This window comes from Pygoscelis adeliae, unplaced genomic scaffold, assembly GCF_000699105.1.
Source record: "Pygoscelis adeliae isolate BGI_AS28 unplaced genomic scaffold, ASM69910v1 Scaffold69, whole genome shotgun sequence".
NCBI classification, from domain to species: domain Eukaryota; kingdom Metazoa; phylum Chordata; class Aves; order Sphenisciformes; family Spheniscidae; genus Pygoscelis; species Pygoscelis adeliae.
Window position 1 is genome coordinate 5,706,063 of NW_008825619.1, and position 23,589 is coordinate 5,729,651.

A 23,589-nucleotide genomic window follows, 5' to 3' on the forward strand; every position below is an offset into this window, starting at 1 on the left:
CAGATCTATATTTATCTCAAAGTCTATTCCCTGACCTTCTGAAACCTGTTATTCCTTAGCGGTGTGCTTAGAAATGACTTATTTAAAGGAGCAAAACAACTCTTGAGTGTTACAATTGGGTGTTTGTATATATAATGAACATTAAGATCATATATTTTTGTCATTCAGCAAAGTTTTTTCCTATTACATGTGTCTATAAAACTAGTGGTTACTTCCTGCCCCCCCCCCCCCCGTACTAAAATCCTATTCTGCCCTCCTTTGTCACTCCAGTAACATTCTTCCCTGAAAATTGTCGGTGTTTTCTTCTTAGTCTTTTTCTACTTTCTCCTACTTTGTAATGGCTCCTAGGTTAATTTCCAGTTCTGGAGTGTAACTTCACAGTCTTGGGTTGAAAGAGGTGCCACCGAGCTTTTGCATGTGGTGGTGCTCTTCTTTGGACCTATTCCAAAGGTGTGATATGTGATGACACTTGTTATTAAGCAGGTCTGTGTAAGTGCCGAGTCAAGTGGCGATTATCATTTTTCAGAGCCCTCATAATAATAACCATGAATCTATAACGATGATTGAGGCTGCGTCCGTAAGCTAGTGGGTAGATGCTTTTCTCGGAGCTGGATTTGTGTGTTCAGAAGCAATGACAGGTTTCTCTATTTATTTATTTGGTTTTTGTTTATTCTTCTGGGAAGTGGAACTCTGATATTCCAACACCAGAACTGGTTTTGGTAGGGCTTCTAATTAAGCCTGACCAGTTCTTCCAATTACGGAATATGCTTAGTGTCTTGCTGAACTTAAGTTACGTTGACCAAAACTTTTTCAGTTTCAAAAAAGAAAACAAACTAAGAAAATATTTTGATCAAAACAGTTTTCACTTAACAGCCCTATTCCATTGATCAAAAACTTGGACAGGGAAGTAACAGTTTTATGACCAAAAATTGTGTCGATGAAAGCTGCCAAAAGGTTTCCTGGATTAACACTGACATACGTGCAGATGACAGTGTCTCTGACCACCTCTGTCCTTCCAGAGATCCTGGTGTTTGCCAGATGGTTTGCTTGCTTTTGGCCTTGCGAAATCCTACTAGTAGCATTCCTAGGCAAAAAATGCATTCAATTAAGGAGAAAAATTAAAACAGGATCTTTTTATAGCTTGTTTGGGACTGCACAGGAGTTGAATAGGGGAGCTGAGAGCATGAACTCAACTATCTTGATGGTAATAAATCACGTTTGCATATCATTAAGATGTTTTTAAGCAGTAAATTCCTTTGTGTTTTGTAGCTACAGAAAGCTAATGAGTGTTATACAGCACCCTGAAAGCTGATAAACAAAAGTTGTTCGGACTGTGTTTGACTAGAATGAGCCTCAGTGTTGAAGGACCCATCAGATAAATTATTCTGCCCACATCTGGGCCATTTGGAAGGTTTCCAGGTAGAAGCTTTTGCTTATTTGTGCCTTGGGTAAAGATGCAACCTTTTAAATTAGGGCCCAAGATATTTTAGCATTTAATAATTAAGACTAACTTAGTAGAGCATGGGTTTGAAAGGTCTGATCGCTTCATTGTTTAGGAAGTCTGTCTGTTTCTTGTACGTTTGCATGGATTCAGGGGAAAATGAAGGTTAGTCTGATGTTTTTATGTGTATGTTTTGGAGTAACGGGTGTGAAAAGTTAGTGTGGTTCAACGGTAGATTTGCTAGAATTGAAAAAGAATCCACGTTCAACTGATTTGTTTCACTTGTCTGTTTATTTATAAGCTCTATTTAATTTTTGAATTCTGTGGTGTGAGCAGTGATCAGTTCCAGAATTTGCCTTGAAATCTGTGGAAGAATAAAATAACTCTTAGATGCTATCATAAGGAACCAAAGTATGTAAGCACAGTTAGAGCAAATAGAACAACTGACACAACGTGAGAGTTGTTGAGCCATGGTGAGCTGTTCTTTTTTAAAAAAATACTTTACTTGGACATTTTATGTCCTGCTAAATACTGGTAAATTTTATCTAGACTTCTGTTTGTGGGGTGTGGTTTGATACTTCTATCTTCTAAAATGCAGTATTTTCTCAAATCTAGTAACATCTTAATTATTGTAAAAAAATCTTTTTGAGGAGGTATTTTGATGCAGGTAGTATTTAACGCTCTAAAGTTGGCTCTGTTGTTTCTGTACTTATCTAGGTTATTCTTTAAATGTCCATCTCCTTGGGAGATGGCAAGGATACAATATACAGACTAAACCAGAAAAAGCAGTATCAAATTTAATAACAGTGTGAGCTGCGTCAGTGCTCTAGCCATAACTACATATCGGTTGGTGCTGACCTTATGAAGACCATATTTAGGCTGAAGTAAATTTTAGACTGGCTTATATTTAAACAGACTGTATCAAGGGAATGGTTATCCAAATTGCTGTAAAAAAAAAAAATCTTACCCTAAATGGGGATAAACCTATGAAAGTTTGTTTTAACAAAACTGTTTCTTCTATTCTTTAATAATGCTTTTCCAGTAATTCAAGTGTTTAAATGGTCATCTCCTGCTCTTTCAGTGTAGAGATTGGTGAAAGTGTGAGAGGAGAAGATGTGTATATCATCCAGAGTGGCTGTGGAGAAATAAATGACAACTTAATGGAACTGCTCATCATGATCAATGCTTGCAAGATTGCATCATCCTCCAGAGTGACTGCTGTAATTCCATGTTTTCCATATGCCAGGCAAGATAAGAAAGACAAGGTAGGTAAGAACTGTGTAATTTTGGAAGACTTTTTTCAGCTTGTTCACTTGAAATTCTTGGAGATGAAACATCTCTTTCTAATCACTTAAATGTTTATGAAAATTTGCTTTTTTTTCATCCTGTTTTGGTAAAATGTTCAATTTTATCATCTATAGGTGAGTGAAGTGAGACAAATTATTTTTTGTTTGTGTTTTGATAATTGACATGCCTTCAGTTTGAAAAAGTAGGTACATCCTCTGTGTGTGGTATATTGCGGAGTACTCTGCTAGCAAACCTCACCTTATGGGACTGTTTCCTGCTTTTTCTAGCCTTTTTTTTTTTACCTCTATGTATGAAGAGAGTACACTCTTTTCAACATTTTAATTGCATGGAATTAAATCCTAAATTTGAAGCGCTGTAACCATTATGTAGGTGGATTTTACCCTATATGGTTAAAAAGCCAAATAGAAGGAACTGATTCAATCTGCAATGTATAACAGTGATTAATAAAAATGTTATTTTATGCGGCAAGGTAGATTTAAAAAAAAAAAAGTTTTTATGTCTGTAATAATTATTTTTATTGATGCAGACCAAAAACTACGGAAACCTCATAAATACTCTTCTGATCTTAGTGCTCTTTTCCTGAATTTGGTCTGCTGTAACTGATGAATGTACCAGTTCAGCCAAGTTGATAATATGGTAACAAACTCTCTGTGGCAAGTGAGTTTGATTTTAAAAAAAAATGGAAAGAAACTTTCCTATCTCTACTATATATATACATAAAACCTCTAATATGTTATGTGAATGTTACTTTTACCTCGACTCATTTGAAAAGAACTAACAAGAATAAATGTTAATTTTGCTTTTAAGATTGGATTGCAATGGTTGTCTTTTTGGAAAATTGCCCCTCTTCAATACTTTCCATAAGTGGACCGCCCCCTCCCTTTCACTTTGGGCATCAAGCAAACGAACCTGAAAGCCTTCCGCTGTTCTTTACATTCTTTTATATAAAACATAACAGGACTGAGAAGTAATGCAGAAGCTAAAAATAATAGCAGATATTACAAAATATGTAATGCTCAGTCTGTGATGTCTGAGAGCAAAACTAAATACAGAAAAGTTGTTTTCTTGTATACTCATTCTTTAAGTGCAGGCTCTCTAACACCATACTGATGTTATCAAGACCCACTTGTTATACTTCCAAAAACGGAATTCAGGAGTTAGATAGTAGCACCCTATTCTTTGCCTACATCTTTTGGAACTTCATTTTTGCTGTGTTTTGTATTGAATAATGCTCTCCCTCGATCAGAAGAGCTGAAATACTTCTTTTTATCAAAAGAGCTTGAAAGGGAACTGCTAAACACTTTGTTGAAAGGGAGGGAAAGCATCTCATTATGTTTTGATTCCCAAATTCATATTGGAACATTCTGCTGGACCATCCTGAAAGTTCTTGGTGTGGGAAAAGAATGAGTATGTCCCAAGTTTTCTATGCATCTAGGTTATGCCTTGTTAAGGATACCCAAAATCTGTGTGGCAGACTTCCAAGAGACACTTAAAATCCACAGCGTGGTGGCCCAGCATGCCACCCAGGAGCATTTTGTCTTTTGGAAATGCCATCTGAAGATGGATAGCCTAGGAAAGTGATTTTGATTAACAGATTTTGAGCATTGTTCCAGACTGTTCTCTGGGTGTCACTGAGTTCTCCTGCAATTCTAGGCAAGCCATTTCTTTTTTCTTTTTTCTTTTTTTTTTTTTTACCTCTGTTTTGCAATTGAGAAAATGTTTGCCATCTTTGGAAATTAACCTTGGTAGTTGACCTCTGTGTTGCAAAATAAGCTATAATATAGCTGTCAACATTGGGAAGCTTATTGACAGGGAGATCTTTCCTCCCACTGTTGGATTGCATCACATCACTTGGTCTTTGACCCATGTTGAGTGCGCAAGCATTGTATGCTGCCTGAAGTGTCAGTAAAGTGCCAGCCATTTTCTTCCTGTGGTTACACACAGATTTTCTTCTCTCTGGTGAAAAGATATTGCTGTAGTTTGCTTGACTATGAACTGAAGCAGTATAATCTTCACTAGCTGGATGCTGGTTTCTGGTTTGAATTTAAGTTGTTGACTTTAATCGATAAAGAACTAAATAGACTGAGTCCTTGCTGCTTGAAATAACCCTGTATTCTTCATGCCTCTGTTGCAGTTGTGATCACTGAGAACGATGAAAGTGCTCTTGATTGATTTATTTAAGGAAAGGGTCTTGCAGTAAAAAGTCATATTCTGAACAAGGCCTGTGTAATCTACTCTGGAAATTTTAGCATTAAACCTGGACTAGCTTTACATGAGAAACAGAGGTTTAAAAAAAAAAAAAAAAGCTTGCTGAGAATCGTAGAAAAGTTGTTAAATTAATTTAGATGCAATCAAGTGCTGCTATAAACTAGAATACTTTCGATACACAAGCTAGCTAATTTAAAATTAGCTCAGGTGTATCTGTGCTTTGGCCATAGTTGCATTTATGCATCCTCCAATTATGCTAACCTTCCAAGCCGTGGGCAGGACACATTTTATGTAGGGTGCTGCAGAGATGCCTTTGAGATAAGTTAGAAGTAGAGTGACAGGTGAGTTTGGTGTTCTACAGCTCATGTAACTTTGTTTTTTTGATTTGTAGAAGGGGTCCATGGAGCGTTGGGTAGGTATCCTTTTTTTTTTTTTTTTTTTAAATCTAACGCTATGCATTTCCATTAATATGGCCTTAAAGGGTGAAACTTACTGGGTTACATTATGTATAACTAGGAACATTTTCAGTTTCACTTCTTGATTTCAGTTGTGTTTCACCTAGGCCATGACAGTAATCCTGTGGAATAATTTGCTACTAGAAAACTCCTAGCTTGTAGTTAAAAATTTATCTGGACGTTCAAGATAATGGCTGTCAACTTCTGAAGCTTCAAAGCATATCTCATTTTTTAAACAATAAATTTAGGTAATACATTAGTGAACATTCAGTATCCATACACTTCACAACTGGCTTTCTTGGAAATGAAAGTTCCAGTTATAAATCTTTGGGGTTTCTTGGATTTTATTTTTTTTGTTCAGTATGCATGTGATGCATTTTGAGCAAGACAATGTAATAAGATGCTTAAAGGCAATAGAACTTTAATCTTGATGGACAGCTTTTACTTTCAGCTGTGTGTCCTTTGAATAGTTACTCTTATGAGGTTGTTTATATTAGCTTTGTGGATTCCCCCCTGCCCCTGGTAATTTTAAGAATTGTAAATAAATTTGTAATGCATCACAAAGGAAGAAATAATTTCTATAACTTGTTATACGTAAGCGGGGAATTTGCTTAGGAACTAAAAACTCAGTGATTATTTTACAATTTAGTTTCTGTACATAATGTAATGTTGTGTTTCACACTAGTAATTCTGAAACTAATCTCAAATTGTGTCAAAGAATGGAACAATGAATACTGTGAATCTCTTTGTGTTCTTGCCTCTCTGATCAGAAGCAAACCTTACAAACTCCAAGATAAAGAAAATCTTGAGTTCTCATCTACGTTTGTCATCCAAGTTTCTGAATAATGAGGCCAGGTTATCTGAGGTTCCCATGAATATACTTCCTTTGATTTTAAAATAATCTTCAATTTGGATCATATTGTAGCACAAAACTTATTTTCTATGCAAGCAATCAAATCTTAAATCCTTTTGAACATGTCATGCGTGTTTTCTTTTAATGCACAATTTTGTGTAAAGGAAACTGTCAGATAGCTGCAAACTTCATTTGTCTTAATCTCGTATTAGCCCATTCTTGAGAAACAGGTATTGGTGTCTGGCTATCTTTCCTTCCAAGACCCTCTGTCCACCAACATGTAGGCAATCTGTGATGTGTGCATGTCTGCTAAAACAAGTTACCTAGTGGTAAAATCTTCAAGTTCTTTCTGGGAAGGCAGCCTGCAAGGCCAGCAGCTGAAAGAAGTACCAACTGGTAACGTATACATTAGTATTTGATGCAGGAAAGTATTTTGGTTTTTTGCGATGGTGATACTCATGATATTGATACATGAGACAAGCTAGGTGGTATTCACATTGAACAGAAATGGAAAAAAATAAAAGCAAAATTCAGTGTGCTGGATGGAGTGGAAATGGCAAACCACATTCTGGGAAGAATGTAATTTCCCTTTAGCAGTTAGCCTGAACTACTTACTTGTTTCTACCAGAGGGGGGTGGTCCTGGTTTGCCATCTTCTTTTCCCTTCTCTTCCATTTGAGCTGCCTCGTCTGGCTGCTGTGGGTTCAGACAAGTCCCCGTGTGCAGCACAAGGGAAGTGGTGGCAGTGTGTAGCCTGGGAAGAAGAGATGGGACAAGCAGGGGAGCAAACCTCTGGTTTCAGCATCACCTGTTAGTCCAGCTTAGCTGTAGCATCAAACCAGATCTTTGCAAAGAGCTGATAAGAGAACATTGTGGTAGAGTCAAAAGAGTAGAAACTAAATCTTTATTAGTTGTTACCAGAGATTTGAGAATATTTTGAAGCCCAGATTAAAAATGTCAGTTTGTACTACTAAGGTGAGCTGAAGTGATCAGGAATTTGAATAGCATGAACCAAAAGTTTACTACTAGTAATAGAAATATCTAGAAAGCTTTGGCTGACTTGGACCTTACAGAACTGAACTTAAATGAGGAGCAGCATAGTCCTCAGCAGCTGGAAAATCATCTGTGCTGAAGCGTTAGTGATAGCAAACTCTCATGGAAGCTGTATGCATCTGAATTGCAGAGATCTAGGGAAGTGCTAGCCGTTGCATGTATCTTCTGTGTATCTTACACAGACCAAATGGTGGTGAAGTTCTGTGAAACACAAAAACCAAATGGGATGGTTTTCAAAATGAAGAATTTCTGTAATGATGATAAACTTGATCCAGCCATAAGAAAGACTACAATATCTCAGTTTCTTTTCTGGAAGTATGTTGGCAATGTGCAGGTTAAAACAGAGAAATGCCGAGTTTCCACCTAAATTAGCAAAAGTTTTGAGGAAAATACTGGCTCCTTGATACGACGCAGACAGAAAAGCATCCATGTTAAATTGACAGTGGTTCAGCTTATTTTATGTTATGCCCTTGAGCATCAGTGGAAGGAGAGCAGAGATACTCTGCAATTGTGTATGTGAGGTGGAGGGAGCGGGGGTTCCTAGGAGGCTAAATGAGGCTGTTTGATAAAGACGTGTAGCAGGAGGGAATACTGTGCCAGCAAAAAACAGAGTCTGACAGAGAGATAGAACCTCTGAATTGCAGTTCTGCCTTCATGCTAATGTTATTTCCAGCATTAGCCTTATTTAAAGATTGGCAATAAGAAAACGGGAGGTTTTGTTTAGTATTTCTGTTACAGAGAAAGCTGTCTAGGGCAACATAGCTTTTTTCAGAGCTTAAAACAATCTGAAAAAACTTTGGAGTTGCTAAAAAAAAAGTGAGGTATCCTCCAGTCATGATTTTCCATATTCTCTGTTTTATGTTGCTGTTTGCTCTGCATCCTTGTTGCTTTTAAAAAGCTCTTGACATTGGCATTAACTTTGCTAACTAGATTTTTGCTGCTCTTTTGTTCTTTCCCCTTCTCTGTGTTTTTTTTTTTTCCACACCCCTTTCCCAGCCCCCCATTCCCCCCCCGGCCCTTTTTGGAATTCTAGACTCCTAATTGTATCCAACGATTAAGCCTGAATTAGTAGAAAAGAATAAATAAATAGGCCGGGGTAGAAAACCCTGGCCAATATGGATCTGTTACAAGCTTTACTGTATCATGAAGAAATGCCTGATACTACCTTTGTTTTAAAGCAGTGTTTTCAAAAGTTGGGTTCACTCTGCCTTCAATCTTCATTTTTGGCAATGCTTTTTAGAACAGGATAGTTGCTTGAGAGTTGGATGTTAATGTAGGGTAGTGGCTTAGAGAAATGGAAATTGTCTGCTTTTCTGCTATAGAAAAGCTAGCTGAAAGTTTTAAACAGAAGAATTGGAAAATTATATCCCCAATTTTATCTGCTTGCTGGTCAGTCTAATTACTACAAAGCATTATTAGGCAGACTGTGCAAACTGATTTAGATATTCCGAAATGTTTTGCTGAGTTTCAAAACCCTAGTAGCAAGATTAGCTATTGATAGGCTAGTTTGGCTAGAGTTCTGGAGCTCTTCATATCTAGATTCTAAATATTCTGAAGGAAAAATCAATAAAAGCAGCTAATTTTCTGACTCCTTGCATCTAGTTGAAGTCTTTTTTTAAAATTTAAACATTTGTGCTTTATTCCTCAGAGTCGTGCTCCAATCTCTGCAAAACTTGTTGCCAACATGCTGTCAGTTGCAGGGGCTGACCACATCATCACCATGGACTTGCATGCTTCTCAGATCCAGGTAACTATCAGTTCATATTAACTGTGGCTAGGGGCTCTACTGAATTAATGTGAAAGGCTAATATAAATTCTCTGTTTTTTCTCAGTGTTTTGAAAGGCTACGTACAGAAGTGTAATTCTCAGGGTTCAGAGAAAGTCTCACTACCTGTTTCTAATTAAATTCCCTTTTTGAAAGAGACCAACCTTGATTTTTATGGGGTGATTTTGCAGGGACTTCGAATACTTGTGCATTGGAGTCTTCGGTGGACTTTGCCAAGTCTAGTGTAAGAGGTCCCAGAACATAAAATAAACTGGTTTGGGGCAAGTTCGCTTAATCTTGGCCTGGTCAGAGATTGTAGTATTGCCCTAGATAAAGTTTTGTTGTTACAGCCAAAGGGACAATATTCTCTTAAGAGAAGTGGAGATGGAGGCTGGCAACCCTTAGCTGGCTTACTGCTGAATCCAGCAAATCACAACTCTTTCCTCAGACACAGAGCAGACATCATTTGTCGTTTTCATGGGTACCTCTTTTAAAGATACCTTGTTTTTTTGTAGAAAATACCTTCCCTTCCAGTTCTGGTATTCTGTTTAATCAGAATTTCCTATTATGCTAGATGGCTGTCATGCAAATAAAAAGCAGTTTCATTTGTGGTCTAACACAGATTTCTTGTCGTTACAATTTGCACAAAAAGAAAGATTCCTTTGCTGCTGCTCAAGTAATACTAACTTGAATCTTCCCCATATTAAATACTACTGTTCATGTCAAGCAGTCGAAATTTGTGGAAGTTGAGTATTACTGGATTTTTTGAGAGCTTTTCACAAGCATGAATTTACTTGAGTGCCTGAAGGTGGTGATCTTTGATTTTTATATCATTTGAGAACAGCTGTTCTTTATTTCACTACTCTTGGGTGAGATTTTTAGAGACCTTAATATTTGTCTAATTTCTGCTGCATTTGACAGTAATATCAGAGGGCAGAATTAGGCTGGTGTCAAATACTAATTGCAGTTCCACCATACATGAAAGGAAAAGGCTTGATTCTTTTCCTGTGTCTTTGTTCCAGGTAAGACATAAACATATATTCATGAAACTCTCTTTCTCTTTTGGACTAGGGTTTCTTTGACATTCCAGTAGATAACCTGTATGCAGAACCTGCAGTGCTGCAGTGGATTAAAGAGAACATTTTGGAGTGGAGAAACTGTATCATAGTCTCACCTGATGCAGGAGGTGCAAAAAGGTACTATACAAGCCTAAAACTATGAGTTTTCCATATAGTTAGTGGTTAATGAAGTATTTTGTCTAGTCGTCTTTTTTCCTCTGTGAATTGTGCAAGGTACAGGGTACATCACTGATGAATCCAACTGCATTGTAAAAACAGAACAACTAGTTCTTCCAATGTTGTTCATGCTTGAAAACATCCAGGAGCTTTCTGTACTCTAAAGAAAAAAATCTTTTTTTCTCTCCCTGGATATGGCCTCATTAGCTGAATCCCTCCGCAGGAGGGAAGAGATTTTTCCTGCTGCTTGCTTCTTTAGTCCAGTTGCTGCACCTCTTCCTGCTTCGCTCTGGAATTGCCTAAGTTTCCCTTCTCTGTCAAAGCATATGGCCTATCCTCACTGTACCTGCTGGCATTTAGGTAAGAGCTTGCTTGAGTTGTGTTTCTTTTTTTTTTATGTTATTGCATTCCAGCTGTAAACCTATTGACCCCAAGTTGTGCACTGTGAATACTAGAAAAAGGGAGTGAAGTTTTGTTTTGAGTGGCAAAAGGTGAAAAGTTAGTTTGCTGGAGAGTTTCTTCATTCGCAGCATGCGTTACTCATTTAGCAGCCGATCTTTTATTTATTATCTACTGAGTATAAACTAATGCAAAAGCTCAGGAGCATGCTGGCTGGTGGGGTGATAAAGCATGCCATTGAGGCGAAATGCTTATTCTCAAGTTTTATTGGTTGTGCTGCTGCTACAAAACTGAATGGGAACAATGACAAATGAAGTAAGAATCCTTCTTACTATGTAAGCCCATAGTAATTTAAATGTTTGGAACGTAGTATGGGGAAAAATGTGAGAGACTGTCATAATTTGATTTTAATTGAAGTCCTTGGGTCTGTTGTGAGTTCTAATAATAATAATGTTCTAATAACTAATAGGGAAATAAGACTGATCAGAACTCCACAGTTGTTCCTGTTTAGATTAATCAAGTTGAAGATATGAAGGATATAAACTATAGAAAGCATTCTAAAATTCAGATGACTCAGTCAGTTAAACTTCTTTGTTTGTTCCTATCTGGATACTGTTGTTTTCACAGTTGTTTTTTGTTTGTGGGTTGTTTTTTTTAAAACAAAATACAGCCTTTGCTTAGAATTCAAGTCAGAAGACAGCATTTTTTCCCCTACCAAATATTAGTGTATTATCAAGTTGATCATAAGAGTTTATTTTTTGAGGACTGCTCTCACTGTATTTAACATAAATAGATAGAGTCTATCTTTGGTACCTTTCTGTTGTAATGCAACCAAGCAGTTGCTGGTGAAGTAGGGGCAGATGTTGCTTTCAATAAATTCACAGCTTCTCCTTCACCTCCAGTAATGTAATGTAAAGAAAATGGCTTGGCCTTTCTGTTTAAAACATGTAGACCTTCAAAATAACACTTGGGTTAATGAAAAGTGAATAGAATGTGAAGAAAGTTTGTCTTAAAATTTCAATCTGTAAGCGCTGAAGAAATTAAAACCAAAAAAACCCCATGTTCTTGCACTCATTTAAAAAGTCTGAATTCTTTTTTGTTTCTTACCATTTGCTTGTTTTTTTCCCAGCTTATTAAATTTTGTGACTGAAATAAGGCTTGCAAATTCTATTGATATCTTAATGCCTCTGAGGTATTGAGACTTGCTATGGAATTACACTATTGTTCACAAAAAATGCCAAAACATTTGGGTTTTTTGTTTATCACCCAGTTGTTGAAATACAATAACTAACAGCTCCTTCATATTTAAGTGGTAAAGAAACAAACTGTATTCTCTAACTGTGCATGTTAATAACCTTGTTAACAACATTCTAAACGTATTCTAAAATGACAGGCTGCCAGGTTGCACCAGCATAGAAAAAGCATACTATTGTTTATTCCTGTGTCTTTATACCTACCAGCTCTGGTATATTAAAAAACCTGAAAAAGGCAATCAGAAGTCTGTAACAAATTGTTTGTCACGGGAGGTTTGTCTGGCCACCAAAGGTCACCCTGAATAGTTTTAAAAGGTCTTTGTCAACCAGATGTTGATTGCTAGTCAAGTACTGCTAAAAGAATTATTAATCACTATTAACTTACTTGTTTGTTTTTTTCCCTATTAACTTACTTGTTTGGTTTTTTCCCTTTGGTTTGGATTCACATTCCTGCAATGGTATTTTCAGTTAGGATGTTAAAGTGCACGCTGCTGTAGGCTTAGAATTGAGGCTACCTCTACTTTAAATTAGCTAGTGTGACTAGGTATTGCATCAGCTTAATAAAAGCTTGTGAATAGCTGAAATGTTTTCAAAGCCAGACATTTAATGACAGAAAACTGAAGTCAATTCAATAAAAAAATTGATTTCTGGAGTATAGCTTAAGACTCTCTGGTTGTGTTTATTAGCAGTGAATTAAGATTGTTTCTAACCTGTCTCATTACTTGCAAAAGTTTGTGCTGCGGTTAATTTGAAACCCGGGAAACATAAAAACTGGGCTTTATGACAAATACACATGTATGGCTGTGTTCTTTCTTTTAAAATAATTCTCTGAATGTGGTGTATTTCTTCCTGTAACTTAGGGTTACTTCAATTGCTGACAGACTGAATGTGGAATTTGCTCTCATTCATAAGGAAAGAAAGAAGGCAAATGAAGTGGACAGAATGGTCTTGGTTGGTGACGTGAAAGACAGAGTAGCAATTCTTGTCGATGATATGGCTGACACATGTGGCACAATATGTCATGCAGCAGACAAGTAAGTAGTAGTATGAACTGGCCCACTGTCTTGCTGTACTGTAACCTGCAGATAGCTGATGAACGCAGTTGCTGTCCTGTACGCTTATAACCCAACCTGACCTCTGTAGCATGAAGTCACCCTGATCCTTGAGTCTACAGGTCACAGTCCTGTGATCAAGCTGTGTCCTTCTTTAGAACATGGAATTGAGAAAATATTTACAGAAATATATTATCTGTATTTAGCAAGAGGACAGAATAAATAAAAAGTCATATAACTTGGAAGGGACTTGGGTCATCTAGTGCATTTTTCAGTTCATACTCCTGTGCGCAGAGGAAGTTAATTGCTGTCAAAAAGGAGGCCTTTACTTCTTTCCTGTTACGAAAGAAGCACTTCTTTATTTACCTACAGTAGATTTCTATAGAGCAAATTCTAAAACATTGAAGGTTTCTGATGGTATCTGCAGCGTTCACTAAGAAAGGTGGTTTTGCTTGAGTGATGCTGCCTTATATCATGTTCTTGGCATGAAGTAGTGCTTTTCATTAGTGCCAAATCTAGGTGAGATGTACTTTGTGTTTAGACTTGCTCACCAAAATACTTTAGACCTCTTTTTATCTCAGCAACCTAGATGCATATCAAGCAGATCAACTAAGAAATCTATTTTCAGATGGAGCAGATAAACTTGCTTAAGTACACACCCTTGGTACACACTCACCCTGTCGTAGTGCATCCTCCTTGTAGGTTGCAGCTACTAAATGTAATGCTGAGAATGACCAGAAAACTTTGATTCTGTTGAGTCATTCAAAATGAGATGATGTTTCTGTGTTTTTGTCTTCTTTCCTATCTTACTGTGCTTATGCTATGATCTGATAAAATACCACTCCTCAGGGCCTCCACTTGTAAGACTAAAAAGCAGCTAGGACATAGCTGAGCGTCTGGAGGTAGAGAGGCCAGTCAAACCCAAAGAAAGAGATTCTGACCCATTCACAAAGTGTTCTACTAGTTCCTTGATTTATACTTTTTTTTTTCTTCTGCTGTGCTGCATCACTTCACTGTGTGTGTGGCAGCATGTCTTCCTACAACCTTGCAGTAAGCTAGGCTTTTAATCATTAACGTTCCTTCTTCCTCAAACTCTTTCCAAGCAGAATTGTTTGAATTGCAAATGAAAATAAAGGTGGACAATAATGGAGGCACAATAGAGTTGTGAATACTGCCATGAACCTATTCCATTTTTGCCTGATTAAGATAGAAAACTTGTACTGGAATTCAGTTGTATGTTGTGCTGATACTGTCAAAAGTGCAGCATTTTAAATTAGTATCACTGCTACTGATAAGAACTTTTTTATTTCATTAGCCGTTTTGGGTTTTTTTGTGAGACTTACTCGTATAACCTGAAAAAGTTCAAAATTCTCTGAATTATTTTGTAGATATTTGTATTTTCCTGTAGCTTCCAGGAGGCATTTGTGTGTAAAATCTATTTGAGAGATTTGTGTCTGGCTTCATCTATAGCCATGTGTATAAACACGCATCACAGCATACTTTTCCTTCATGTTCTACAGGTTAGTATCTGCTGGAGCTACTAAAGTTTATGCCATTCTTACTCATGGCATCTTTTCTGGTCCTGCTATTTCTCGGATTAATAATGCATCATTTGAGGCTGTTGTGGTAACTAATACAATCCCCCAAGAAGAGAAAATGAAACACTGCCCAAAAATTCAGGTACAGCAGTGTTTTTGTGTCATCTGTTTAAACTCCGGATTTGTATTTTACTGTTCACTGATGCTAGAATTTGTGCCTTGAGAGGAAAATAATATTCTAAAATACATTGTGCAGCTTTGTTATTTGCAGAACATCCTGCTAAAACATGCCAAAGAACTGTTCTAAGGGGATTCAGGTAGTATAATAGAGTATTGCCACATACTTGGTATTTGCAACAGATTTGAGTATGTGTGACTGTGGAAGAGTGGCAAATGTAAAATTGGCTGGGTTTTTTTTATCAATATTAATCATATAATATTTGTGTGTAGGAACTTTAGTTATGTTATTGTGGATGCCACAGAAACCTTAGATGACTTTTTTCCTTTGAAAATACACTAATGCAAATGCTCAAGATAACAATGACATGTTTCTTTTCAAAAACCAAACTGAAAATAGAAAGCTGATTTATGTCAGTAGCTTTTACGTGAGATTGTTCTGGGAAGTCATGTGTCCCTTTTGGAGTTTTTCCTCAGTACAGAGTGGAGGAAAGCATAAAAGATTGGGTTTTTTAATGCAATATTGAATTTTTAAAAAGCTTAAATTTATTTGGTATTTATTGAAACAAGGCAAGCGCTTTAAAACGTATACTTCCCTTAAACTGTATTTGTGTCAAGTGGACACTGCCATCTGATGGCTAGAATAGTTTATTTTTTACAACATGCCCTGTGCCAAAAGTCTTCAGCAGTATGCCTGTGCAGCAATCTTATTCAATGCTTTCTTACTCAATTTCTGAGTTTGTACTTTGTATTAATGCAGTTCTTATGTGTATGTTAAGTACCTAATGTTTTAATGTTATTTTACCTCCTGGAAGAGGTAAGAGCACAATGGTAAATTGAATGTTTGTTCATGTGTTTATAAACTGTACAGTTTATTGTTCTTGGCATCCCATAACATTTATCTTCTTGATTTTTCTTTCAGTTTATTGACATTTCCATGATCCTGGCTGAGGCAATTCGAAGAACACACAACGGTGAATCTGTGTCTTACCTGTTCAGTCATGTCCCCTTGTAACTGCAGGAGATTACATTGCATCTTTGCAAAGGTCCCTTCAGCTAGCACTGTTTTTTTTAACAATGCATCTCAACCATAAGAAATGAGTATCTTTGTACAATTCCAGAGCTTGTATTCTTAATTATTATATTTGTCTTGTAATTACCATTTGTTCTTTGTAAATGGGCAATAAATCTCCGTCTTGCAGAAACTTTATGAATTCCCTTGAGAGTCTGGGAGTCTTGTGTGTTGCATAAGTTCTCTTTTACGTGCCTGTCCTCACTTCCTGCTAAACTGCTGCTTCAGATCCGTTTTTCTATACAGAACTACAAACTGTTCATAGACCTTAATGGGATGTATGCATGTAAGATCATTTTCTGTATTAAGCTAAATGCTGCAGGCTTGGGTATCTTGTATCTATTCATCTGTCAGGCAAGCAGCTGTTGGTTTTTGTTTTGTTATGTTTGACTACCATGAATAGTATTTTGTAAGCCCTAACAGAATGTAAACTTTGTGTTAATTTTGAGGAACTGTTGACACATCCATAGTATTAACTGTTTCATACACTTCATGTTCTTTTTTCCACAAGATATATGTGGCTGCTGTTTTCTTTTGTAAAGCTCTCATTATGTTAAATCATTTGCTTAACATCTACTCTGTGCGGTTACTGTCTTCAGCTGTAAGATTGTTTCAGTATTCCTGGGATTATTCATTTCATGTGTTTCAATAATAAGGACCAATCTTTAATCATGAGCAGTTGGGTTTAAATTTCATTTTTTGACATTCCTTGATTGTGATCATATGAATCATTTCATAGCATTTTTCCTGTTAATATTGTAAAGCTTCACTATGCAAAGTCCAAACAGCAAATTTAAACACATATTTATACATGCTGGTCTCTACCCAAATTTACTTGATTAAAAAGTATCTGAAAATACTCTTTGGTTTTTTTTCAAACTGCAGAGTCAATAGAGCTTCAGGTTTCTATTACAAAGTACCACAGCGCTTTACTGTGCGGCCAGTGAACTATAGTAGACTAACTAGTCTCAAATACTTTAACATTAGAGAATTAAAATCATTATGAAAACAGTTTTGCTTCTTGTATGGTTAAGTACTGGTAATGCAGTCAGTAGTGGATTCTGGGGGGAAAAAAAGTCTAATATTGTAATTTTAGATCTTTGAATCCTTCTACGCAGTGTTTTCAGTCTTCCTGCTAGAAAGGAAGAGTTTGTGTGCATTAAGATAGTGTTTCTGCACCTAGGTCATGGGAAAACTCAGTTTCGTACCTGAAATTGCAGTTGTTAATTACAAAAGCATTTGCCATGCTTAAGAGATGCATTTTTACTGTGGAGCTGCATTAAAAAAAAAAAAAAGCCTTATTTCATCCTACCTTACTTATTCTGGGATATATTTGTAATGATACAATGTTGTATTATAAAATGGACTTTTCCATTCCATTCAAGACAGTCTTCAGACAGACTATTCTTTTGGTTTCTCTGAGAATGAATCTGTTTTGTCTTTATATGTGGATTTCTTTTTCCTATATGAAAATGTTCAGAACAGAATTTCACCTGTACGGCTTTTAGCAATGAATACAGAAATGGGGTATATAAGGTATTGTGGTAAGAATTCAGTTCAGCCACTAGTTCTCAGAGAGATTCCTCATTACAGTTGAATTTTCAAAAATATGTTATAACACAATGGAAATGAATTTACATTATTCTTTTATTCGGTAAAGCAATTTTTTAAAATGTAAGCTTATTTAACCTATTGTCGTGAAAATATTACTTTGCAGTTAAGTTGTTAACCCCAAGCCTGTGGCCACATAATTATACCAAAGGTTAGACCTTAGTACTATGCAAAAGGTATACACATATGTTTAATGCACAGCATCAATTCAGTTGCTTTATGGATCAGACCTTTGTTACAAATAAAATGCTGAATTAGTTGCCTTTACTGTGCACAAGTATTGTAAATAAAGCTTGAAAATTACTCGTGCCAAGAGATTGCTTGTGGTTTTATTCTTTTGATACTCTTTTTTGGAAGACCGTGCCCTGCACAGGTCAAACTGAGAATCAATGCCTACATTCTTCCCTTGCAAACCTTGCTCATAAATCATGCGCCAGCTGTCTTGGACGTAAGGATGAACTGTTAATCACACCAGACTGGTACACATCTTTCTAATAAGATCATCCTTCTCCTCCGCTTTACGGTCTGACAAGAAAGACAAAATGTTTAAATTTCATTGGGAGTTTGAGTTAACACTTTAGGAGCAGCTGAAGTTCTTATTTCTCAGCTGCTTGTAAGCAAACCCACCCAGCTGTAGTTAACAGAATAGATGGGGGAAAGAGCAGAAGGAAAATACAGAATTAAGCTTACTGTGTCTGCTGCGTTTTGTGCACTTGAAATGGTTATGAAGAGATACAGGTGAATTCCAACAGCTCTGTGAAAACCCCATCCATTTTGACAGAATTAAAAGGCATGGAAACAGAAAATTGTGAGGTGTTTTGGTGTTTAATGCTCTACGCTCCCCGGTCCATGCTGGGATTCTGGTCCGAAGATCAGATGACAGTTCAGCCTGGTGGGAAGCTTTCTTTTCTCAGCAGCATTATTTTGACATAAAGGAAAAAATACCTCATTGCATAGCAGGAGTTAGAGGTTGCAGTTCATACTTGTCTACAAACCTTGTTTTGACTCATTCTACCGCCCTAGTGGAAGCAAAAATTTTTGCCTTTCTCAGTAAAAGTACTTGAAGTTTGCAGCCTTTCTGGAAGCTCCGGGGTTTTTAAATGTCAAAAGCTCAGAGCCTGTTGCTGAGGCGGTGGACTATCGGGAGGGAAACCTGAGTGCGTTTTCACCGCACAAGTCCCTCTCGGAGTCGTTCCTCAGACGTCCATTGCCAATGCTGGCGCTCTGCGGTCTGTCATGTGTCGGGCGGTGGCTGGCTCCGGCTGGTAGCCAAACCCCGACCCAGCCGGGTTGGGGAGAGAATCGGGAGGGCAGCAGCTCGTGGGTGGAGATAACGACAGGCTAATAAATGAAGAAAAGAAAAGCAAATGGTGCAAAAGCAATCACTCACCACCTCCTGCCAGCAGACCGATGCCCAGCCAGCCTCCGAGTGATGGTTGCTTTGGCAAAACTCCCCCGCCCAGCCCCCGTGAGAAGCCGAGAAGGCCTTGAGGCTGTGCAAGTTCCCCAGTAGCCGTAACACTGGTGTGTTATCAACACTGGTGTGGTCACCAGTCTAAAGCACAGCACCATAGGGGCTGCTATGGAGTAAATGAACTCTATCCCAGCCTGACCCAGTAGGGTTGTCATCAGTGAGAAATGAGGTGTGATTGTGGACACTTAGCTCGTTCTTCTCCAGGCCTATGTAGTGCTGTACTTGTAAGAAAAGCTAAAGGAGGGGAAAGGGAACAAAAGACACTGAAGAGAGCAAGTAACTGAGCTCACGAGCTAGCTTTCATCTCATCCTATCGCTTGTTACTTGGGAGAACAGACCGACACCCACCTCGCTACAACCTCCTTCCAGGGAGTTGTAGAGAGCGATGAGGTCTCCCCTCAGCCTCCTTTTCTCCAGGCTAAACAACCCCAGTTCCCTCAGCCGCTCCTCATAAGACTTGTTCTCCAGACCCCTCACCAGCCTCGTTGCCCTTCTCTGGACACGCTCCAGCACCTCAATGTCTTTCTTGTAGTGAGGGGCCCAAAACTGAACACAGTATTTGAGGTGTGGCCTCACCAGTGCCGAGTACAGGGGCACGATCACTTCCCTACTCCTGCTGGCCACACTATTTCTGATACAGGCCAGGATGCCGTTGGCCTTCTTGGCCGCCTGGGCACACTGCCGGCTCATGTTCAGCCGGCTGTCGACCAGCACCCCCAGGTCCTTTTCCGCCAGGCAGCTTTCCAGCCACTCTTCCCCAAGCCTGTAGCTTTGAACCTGCTTATTTCAGCTGCCTCCTGCGTTTCCTCACCTACCTGTTCCGTCTGGTCCTTTCTTTAAATAGCCCCTTTTTGATTTAATTGTAGACAACCAGACAGACAAGAACACAAACACAAACAAGAAAACTAAGCTTCATATAATAATATTACAGGTTACAAGTTTTTTTTCCTCCCACTTTGTCACAGCATTTTTATTGATTAAGAACAGAAGTAGGAAAAAGAGTAGGGCCTGGATGAAAAAATGGGAGTTTTATGGTTATGTTTTAATAGTATATATTTTAATAATGTGTATTTCTGATGGTTGTGTTTGTAAGCCTAAACAATGTGTATCTCTAAATATGATAACATGAGCTGTAATATGACTCTCTTCATAAGGTAATGCTTGAAACAGGAACCTCTGCTCCTCAGTTACTCCCACACCATCTCCCTCTGCCTTCCCACACCATTTCTACCCGGAGCTGATCCTCTTTCTCAGCCTAGTTGATTAGGGCAGGGGCACAAATCACCTGGCCTTTCTGAGGTTGAGGGGAGAAGTATTTTCTCCTCTTCCATTGAGAATCATCCAAGGGACGGGTATGGCATGAGTAGCAATGCGTATATATACAAAAGTCCAAGCTTACGGTATGGTGAGGGGCATAAGCAGTGTGCTGCAGCACAAGACTGCAGAGAGGCCAGGGATGCTGCACCAACACTTTTGTGAGTATCCGAGAGAGACAGTGAATGGTGCTGTGGTGTGCAGTGGGAAATGAGCTATCTGCTGGCATGGCACTGCCCACTGCCAGGGTCAGCGCTCTCAGCCAGCGCCTGAGTCACCGGGAGAAGAACCCAGAGCTGTTTTCATGTGACAAAACCCTTCCTGATACCTGCACCCTTGCCCTGCAAAAAACACGGCCAGAGGAATAAGGAAGAATCAAGGAAAACTGAAACACCAAGTTTTCTTTTTTTAGCTAAAGAAGACAATTCCTGCCCCGCTCCTCACCCTGTTTCTGTGTCCTGTGACACCCCTGGGTAGTTACCATGCTTCAAGGAGGAGGTACCAGCGCAATTAGCTAAGGCAGGCCTACATTCTTCTCTCTGCATGCTTCAGGGTATGCTAGAAGGGGGCCACATACTGTCCTGGACCATGTGTGTCTTGCAGACTGAGGATTACCTCTGTACTCATAGAACAACTGGGTTTGGGGCTTTTTTTAGGTAGTTTCATACATAGTAGCTAGGAGCATTTCATTGATGGGCACAAGCTCAATCTAAGTCTTTCTTGTACAGGAAAAACAATTTCAATTTAGATTAGTTAGGTTTATAGCCAAGAAATGCCTTAAATGGGCATGCCCTCCATTCCTCCTGGAATCTTTTTTTATAATGGAGCACCACCAAAAAGGTAGGAGGTATTTGACAGATTCAAACTAACAGCTTATTGCTTTAACTGTATGAGGATTTTAACCTTGGAGCTTACTTGGCTGGTTGGCGTAGCAGTATCTGAATTTACAAAACACTGAAGAGTCCTGAGGTTTCTATACCTCAGGGTTTCACAATGGTATAGCTTGTGATCTGGTGTGAGGTCAATGAAGAGGGGGAGCTAAGGGCATTCAGCTAACCTAAATGTAGACATCTACAGCTGCATTAACAGGTCTATGCGTCATTCTCCCTTCAGAGGTGAGATAATAGAGACATTTTATGAATATCACTTATCTCATCCTAACGCAGACGTTTAAGATGGGTCAAAGTAATTGCAACCCAAAAGTAGGATTTCTCTCCATTAGCTGTAAAGAGTTCCCATGGTGACCAGCTCACATGTAGGTGTCTGCACGGCTGATGTTTTCAGTTAGGCGAGGTGACTGCTGCTCCAGGCTTACATGTGCAGTGAGTGGCAAGTTGGTCTTGAATAAACATGTCCTGTGGACATCAAAATATCTGAAGTACTATAAACACCAACTGTGATGACTAAAGCTGCTCTTCATCAGTTGCTGCTTCCTTACAGAAATTGTACCAGACAATGGCTAGACTTGATATTTAGTCTACATGGCCTGAAAAGACCACACACGGAGTGGAAGAAGGAGAAAGAAGAGAAAGGAAGAAGAATATTGGCAAATTTATCGATTTTTTACAGTTCTTGTGGAATTGGCAGAAAAATGTGCTATTTGCATTACTATCATTATTGTGGCACAAGAAGAATAATCAATGAAAACTGGCAAGAAATATCCTTACTTATAGCATAGGTTTATAGGCATGTAAAATCCTCTTTTGTCTCTTTGATCTCCCTGTTTTTAAGAACTGATGTATGAGGAACTTGCAGATGTCTCCCAGTGAGAATAATTTATGTTAGAAGGGACCTCTGGAGGTCAGAGCAGGTCTAATTTCAACATAGCATTAGCTTGCTTAGGCCCTTTTTCTGCAATAAAGTTGGGGTACTATGTAACAAACACGATATCCTGTAAAGGAACTTCATAACAGCATCTTTAAAAAAACCTCTATGAAGATCAGGAGCCCTTGGTCTGTAGTAGATCACATTTTGGGGCAATAGGCCATCCAAAACAGTGAACATATTTTTTGCCTTCTGAATAACCCCTACCTTTTCATTTTCTCAGGCAGAAAGTATGTCCCTGTAGAAATAAGGTCTGTGATAGGCTGTTCATCTGAAAAAAATCAGCCACAGACCAAATTTCTCCATCTACTCTGAACAAGATATTCAGGTCATTTAAGTTATAATTCCTCTCAGTTGCCTCTGGAGGAGCTCAACTTCATGGAGTATATATGGAAGTTAGCCTCCTAATTTGGGAAGATAAATTGTGTGTCTAAATGTAAAAGACATACACATTAATCCACCATTGTCTCCAGGAGTATAAATGGGAAAAATAAAGCACAGAGAAGTCAAATCATTTCTACTATGTCCATCTGCTGCTGATGAAACTGAAAAGGGAATCTAGATATCCAACTTATAAAAGCAACCTGCATACATTCCTTGGTTAATGAGCACTTAGAAGTTATTTGTACATGGGATTATTTAATTAGAAAATAGCCAAAATTGAGAATCAAATGTGTACCTGGTGAGAAATTCTTAATTTGGGTGTGCAAAATATGAGACAGTAGGAAGCCCTACTAAGTTCTATAAAACTGGGGTGGGTGTTTTTGTTTTGGTGGGAGAGTATCTTTGTTCAAGATATACAGATCTGAGCCAAAAAAGGGGTATCAGAATAGCCACTGATCTAAATCCATGGCCTTATCTCTCTGCATTTTGTTTTCCTTCCTTTATTGTTAATTGAGACATACTGCTAATGGCAAAATTCTGAGCAAAAGCAGACCTAGGTAACTGAGCTTTTTCTTAAGAGAAACACCCACAAAATCAAAACAATCTTTGCCAGTGCAAATTCAGAAACAGTTGAGGAAATAAAGTTTCAGCCTTCTTCTAGCAATGGCATTACTGAAGGCCTGACAACAGATTTATATAATTATGGAAAAGCTGGCAAGCTTGTAAAACAGAAGGTTTCCGTTTTTGGTTTCTAAATCTTTTTCTGAATATTTTCTTTCATTTTACAAGCTAAGTTCCAGTCTCACTGTCTTAGCTGTTGGATTTATCTATGTCATATTCCACATAGTAATATCTGCAACTCTGGCGTCAAATATTTTATCAATATTTTATTAAGATTCCACAAGCACGAGAGGTTCTGGACGTATGTGTTGCTTAAAAACACACATGCCCAGTCTTGTATTTTCCTACAGATGTAGTACTTTTCAATTAAAGAGAGAAACTATCAATGAGACTTTCTTTGTGAATGTTTTCTTTTCCTGCCCTAATTTTTTTATGCTTTTGCTTTGCTAACTGAAGAACTCAATTGAAATCTGATTTTTAACTGACATCCGTCAGTGGCAAATTACTCTCAGTGTACAAGAACAAAGGAAAAAATCCTGAAACATAAAACAAG

The 23,589-nt window shown here is 38.1% G+C and overlaps 1 protein-coding gene across 3 annotated transcripts; it reads left to right on the plus strand.

Moving 5' to 3' along the window:
• The first annotated feature begins 2,525 nt into the window (after positions 1–2,525).
• Positions 2,526–15,941, plus strand: PRPS2 (phosphoribosyl pyrophosphate synthetase 2). Of its 3 annotated transcripts, none has more exons than XM_009333398.1 (7): positions 2,526–2,706; positions 5,349–5,369; positions 8,966–9,064; positions 10,154–10,278; positions 12,830–13,003; positions 14,542–14,701; positions 15,659–15,941. In XM_009333398.1, the coding sequence occupies exons 1-7, from the start codon at positions 2,602–2,604 to the stop codon at positions 15,749–15,751; spliced, it is 777 nt and encodes a 258-aa protein (XP_009331673.1). In that variant the 5' UTR covers positions 2,526–2,601; the 3' UTR covers positions 15,752–15,941. The 3 variants fall into 3 exon arrangements, with proteins under 3 accessions (XP_009331673.1, XP_009331674.1, XP_009331675.1); XM_009333399.1 differs by having other exon boundaries at positions 2,672–2,710; XM_009333400.1 differs by lacking the exons at positions 2,526–2,706; positions 5,349–5,369; positions 8,966–9,064 and adding an exon at positions 10,525–10,677 and having other exon boundaries at positions 10,240–10,278.
• The last annotated feature ends 7,648 nt before the right edge of the window (positions 15,942–23,589 follow it).

Coding starts and splice junctions, on each gene's coding strand:
- PRPS2 (XM_009333398.1), top strand. CDS start 2,602: ATGGAACTGCTCATCATGATCAATGCTTGCAAGATTGCATCATCCTCC. Junction 5,370..8,965: donor AGGGGTCCATGGAGCGTTGG/GTAGGTATCCTT, acceptor TTTATTCCTCAG/AGTCGTGCTCCAATCTCTGC. Junction 9,065..10,153: donor TGCATGCTTCTCAGATCCAG/GTAACTATCAGT, acceptor CTTTTGGACTAG/GGTTTCTTTGACATTCCAGT.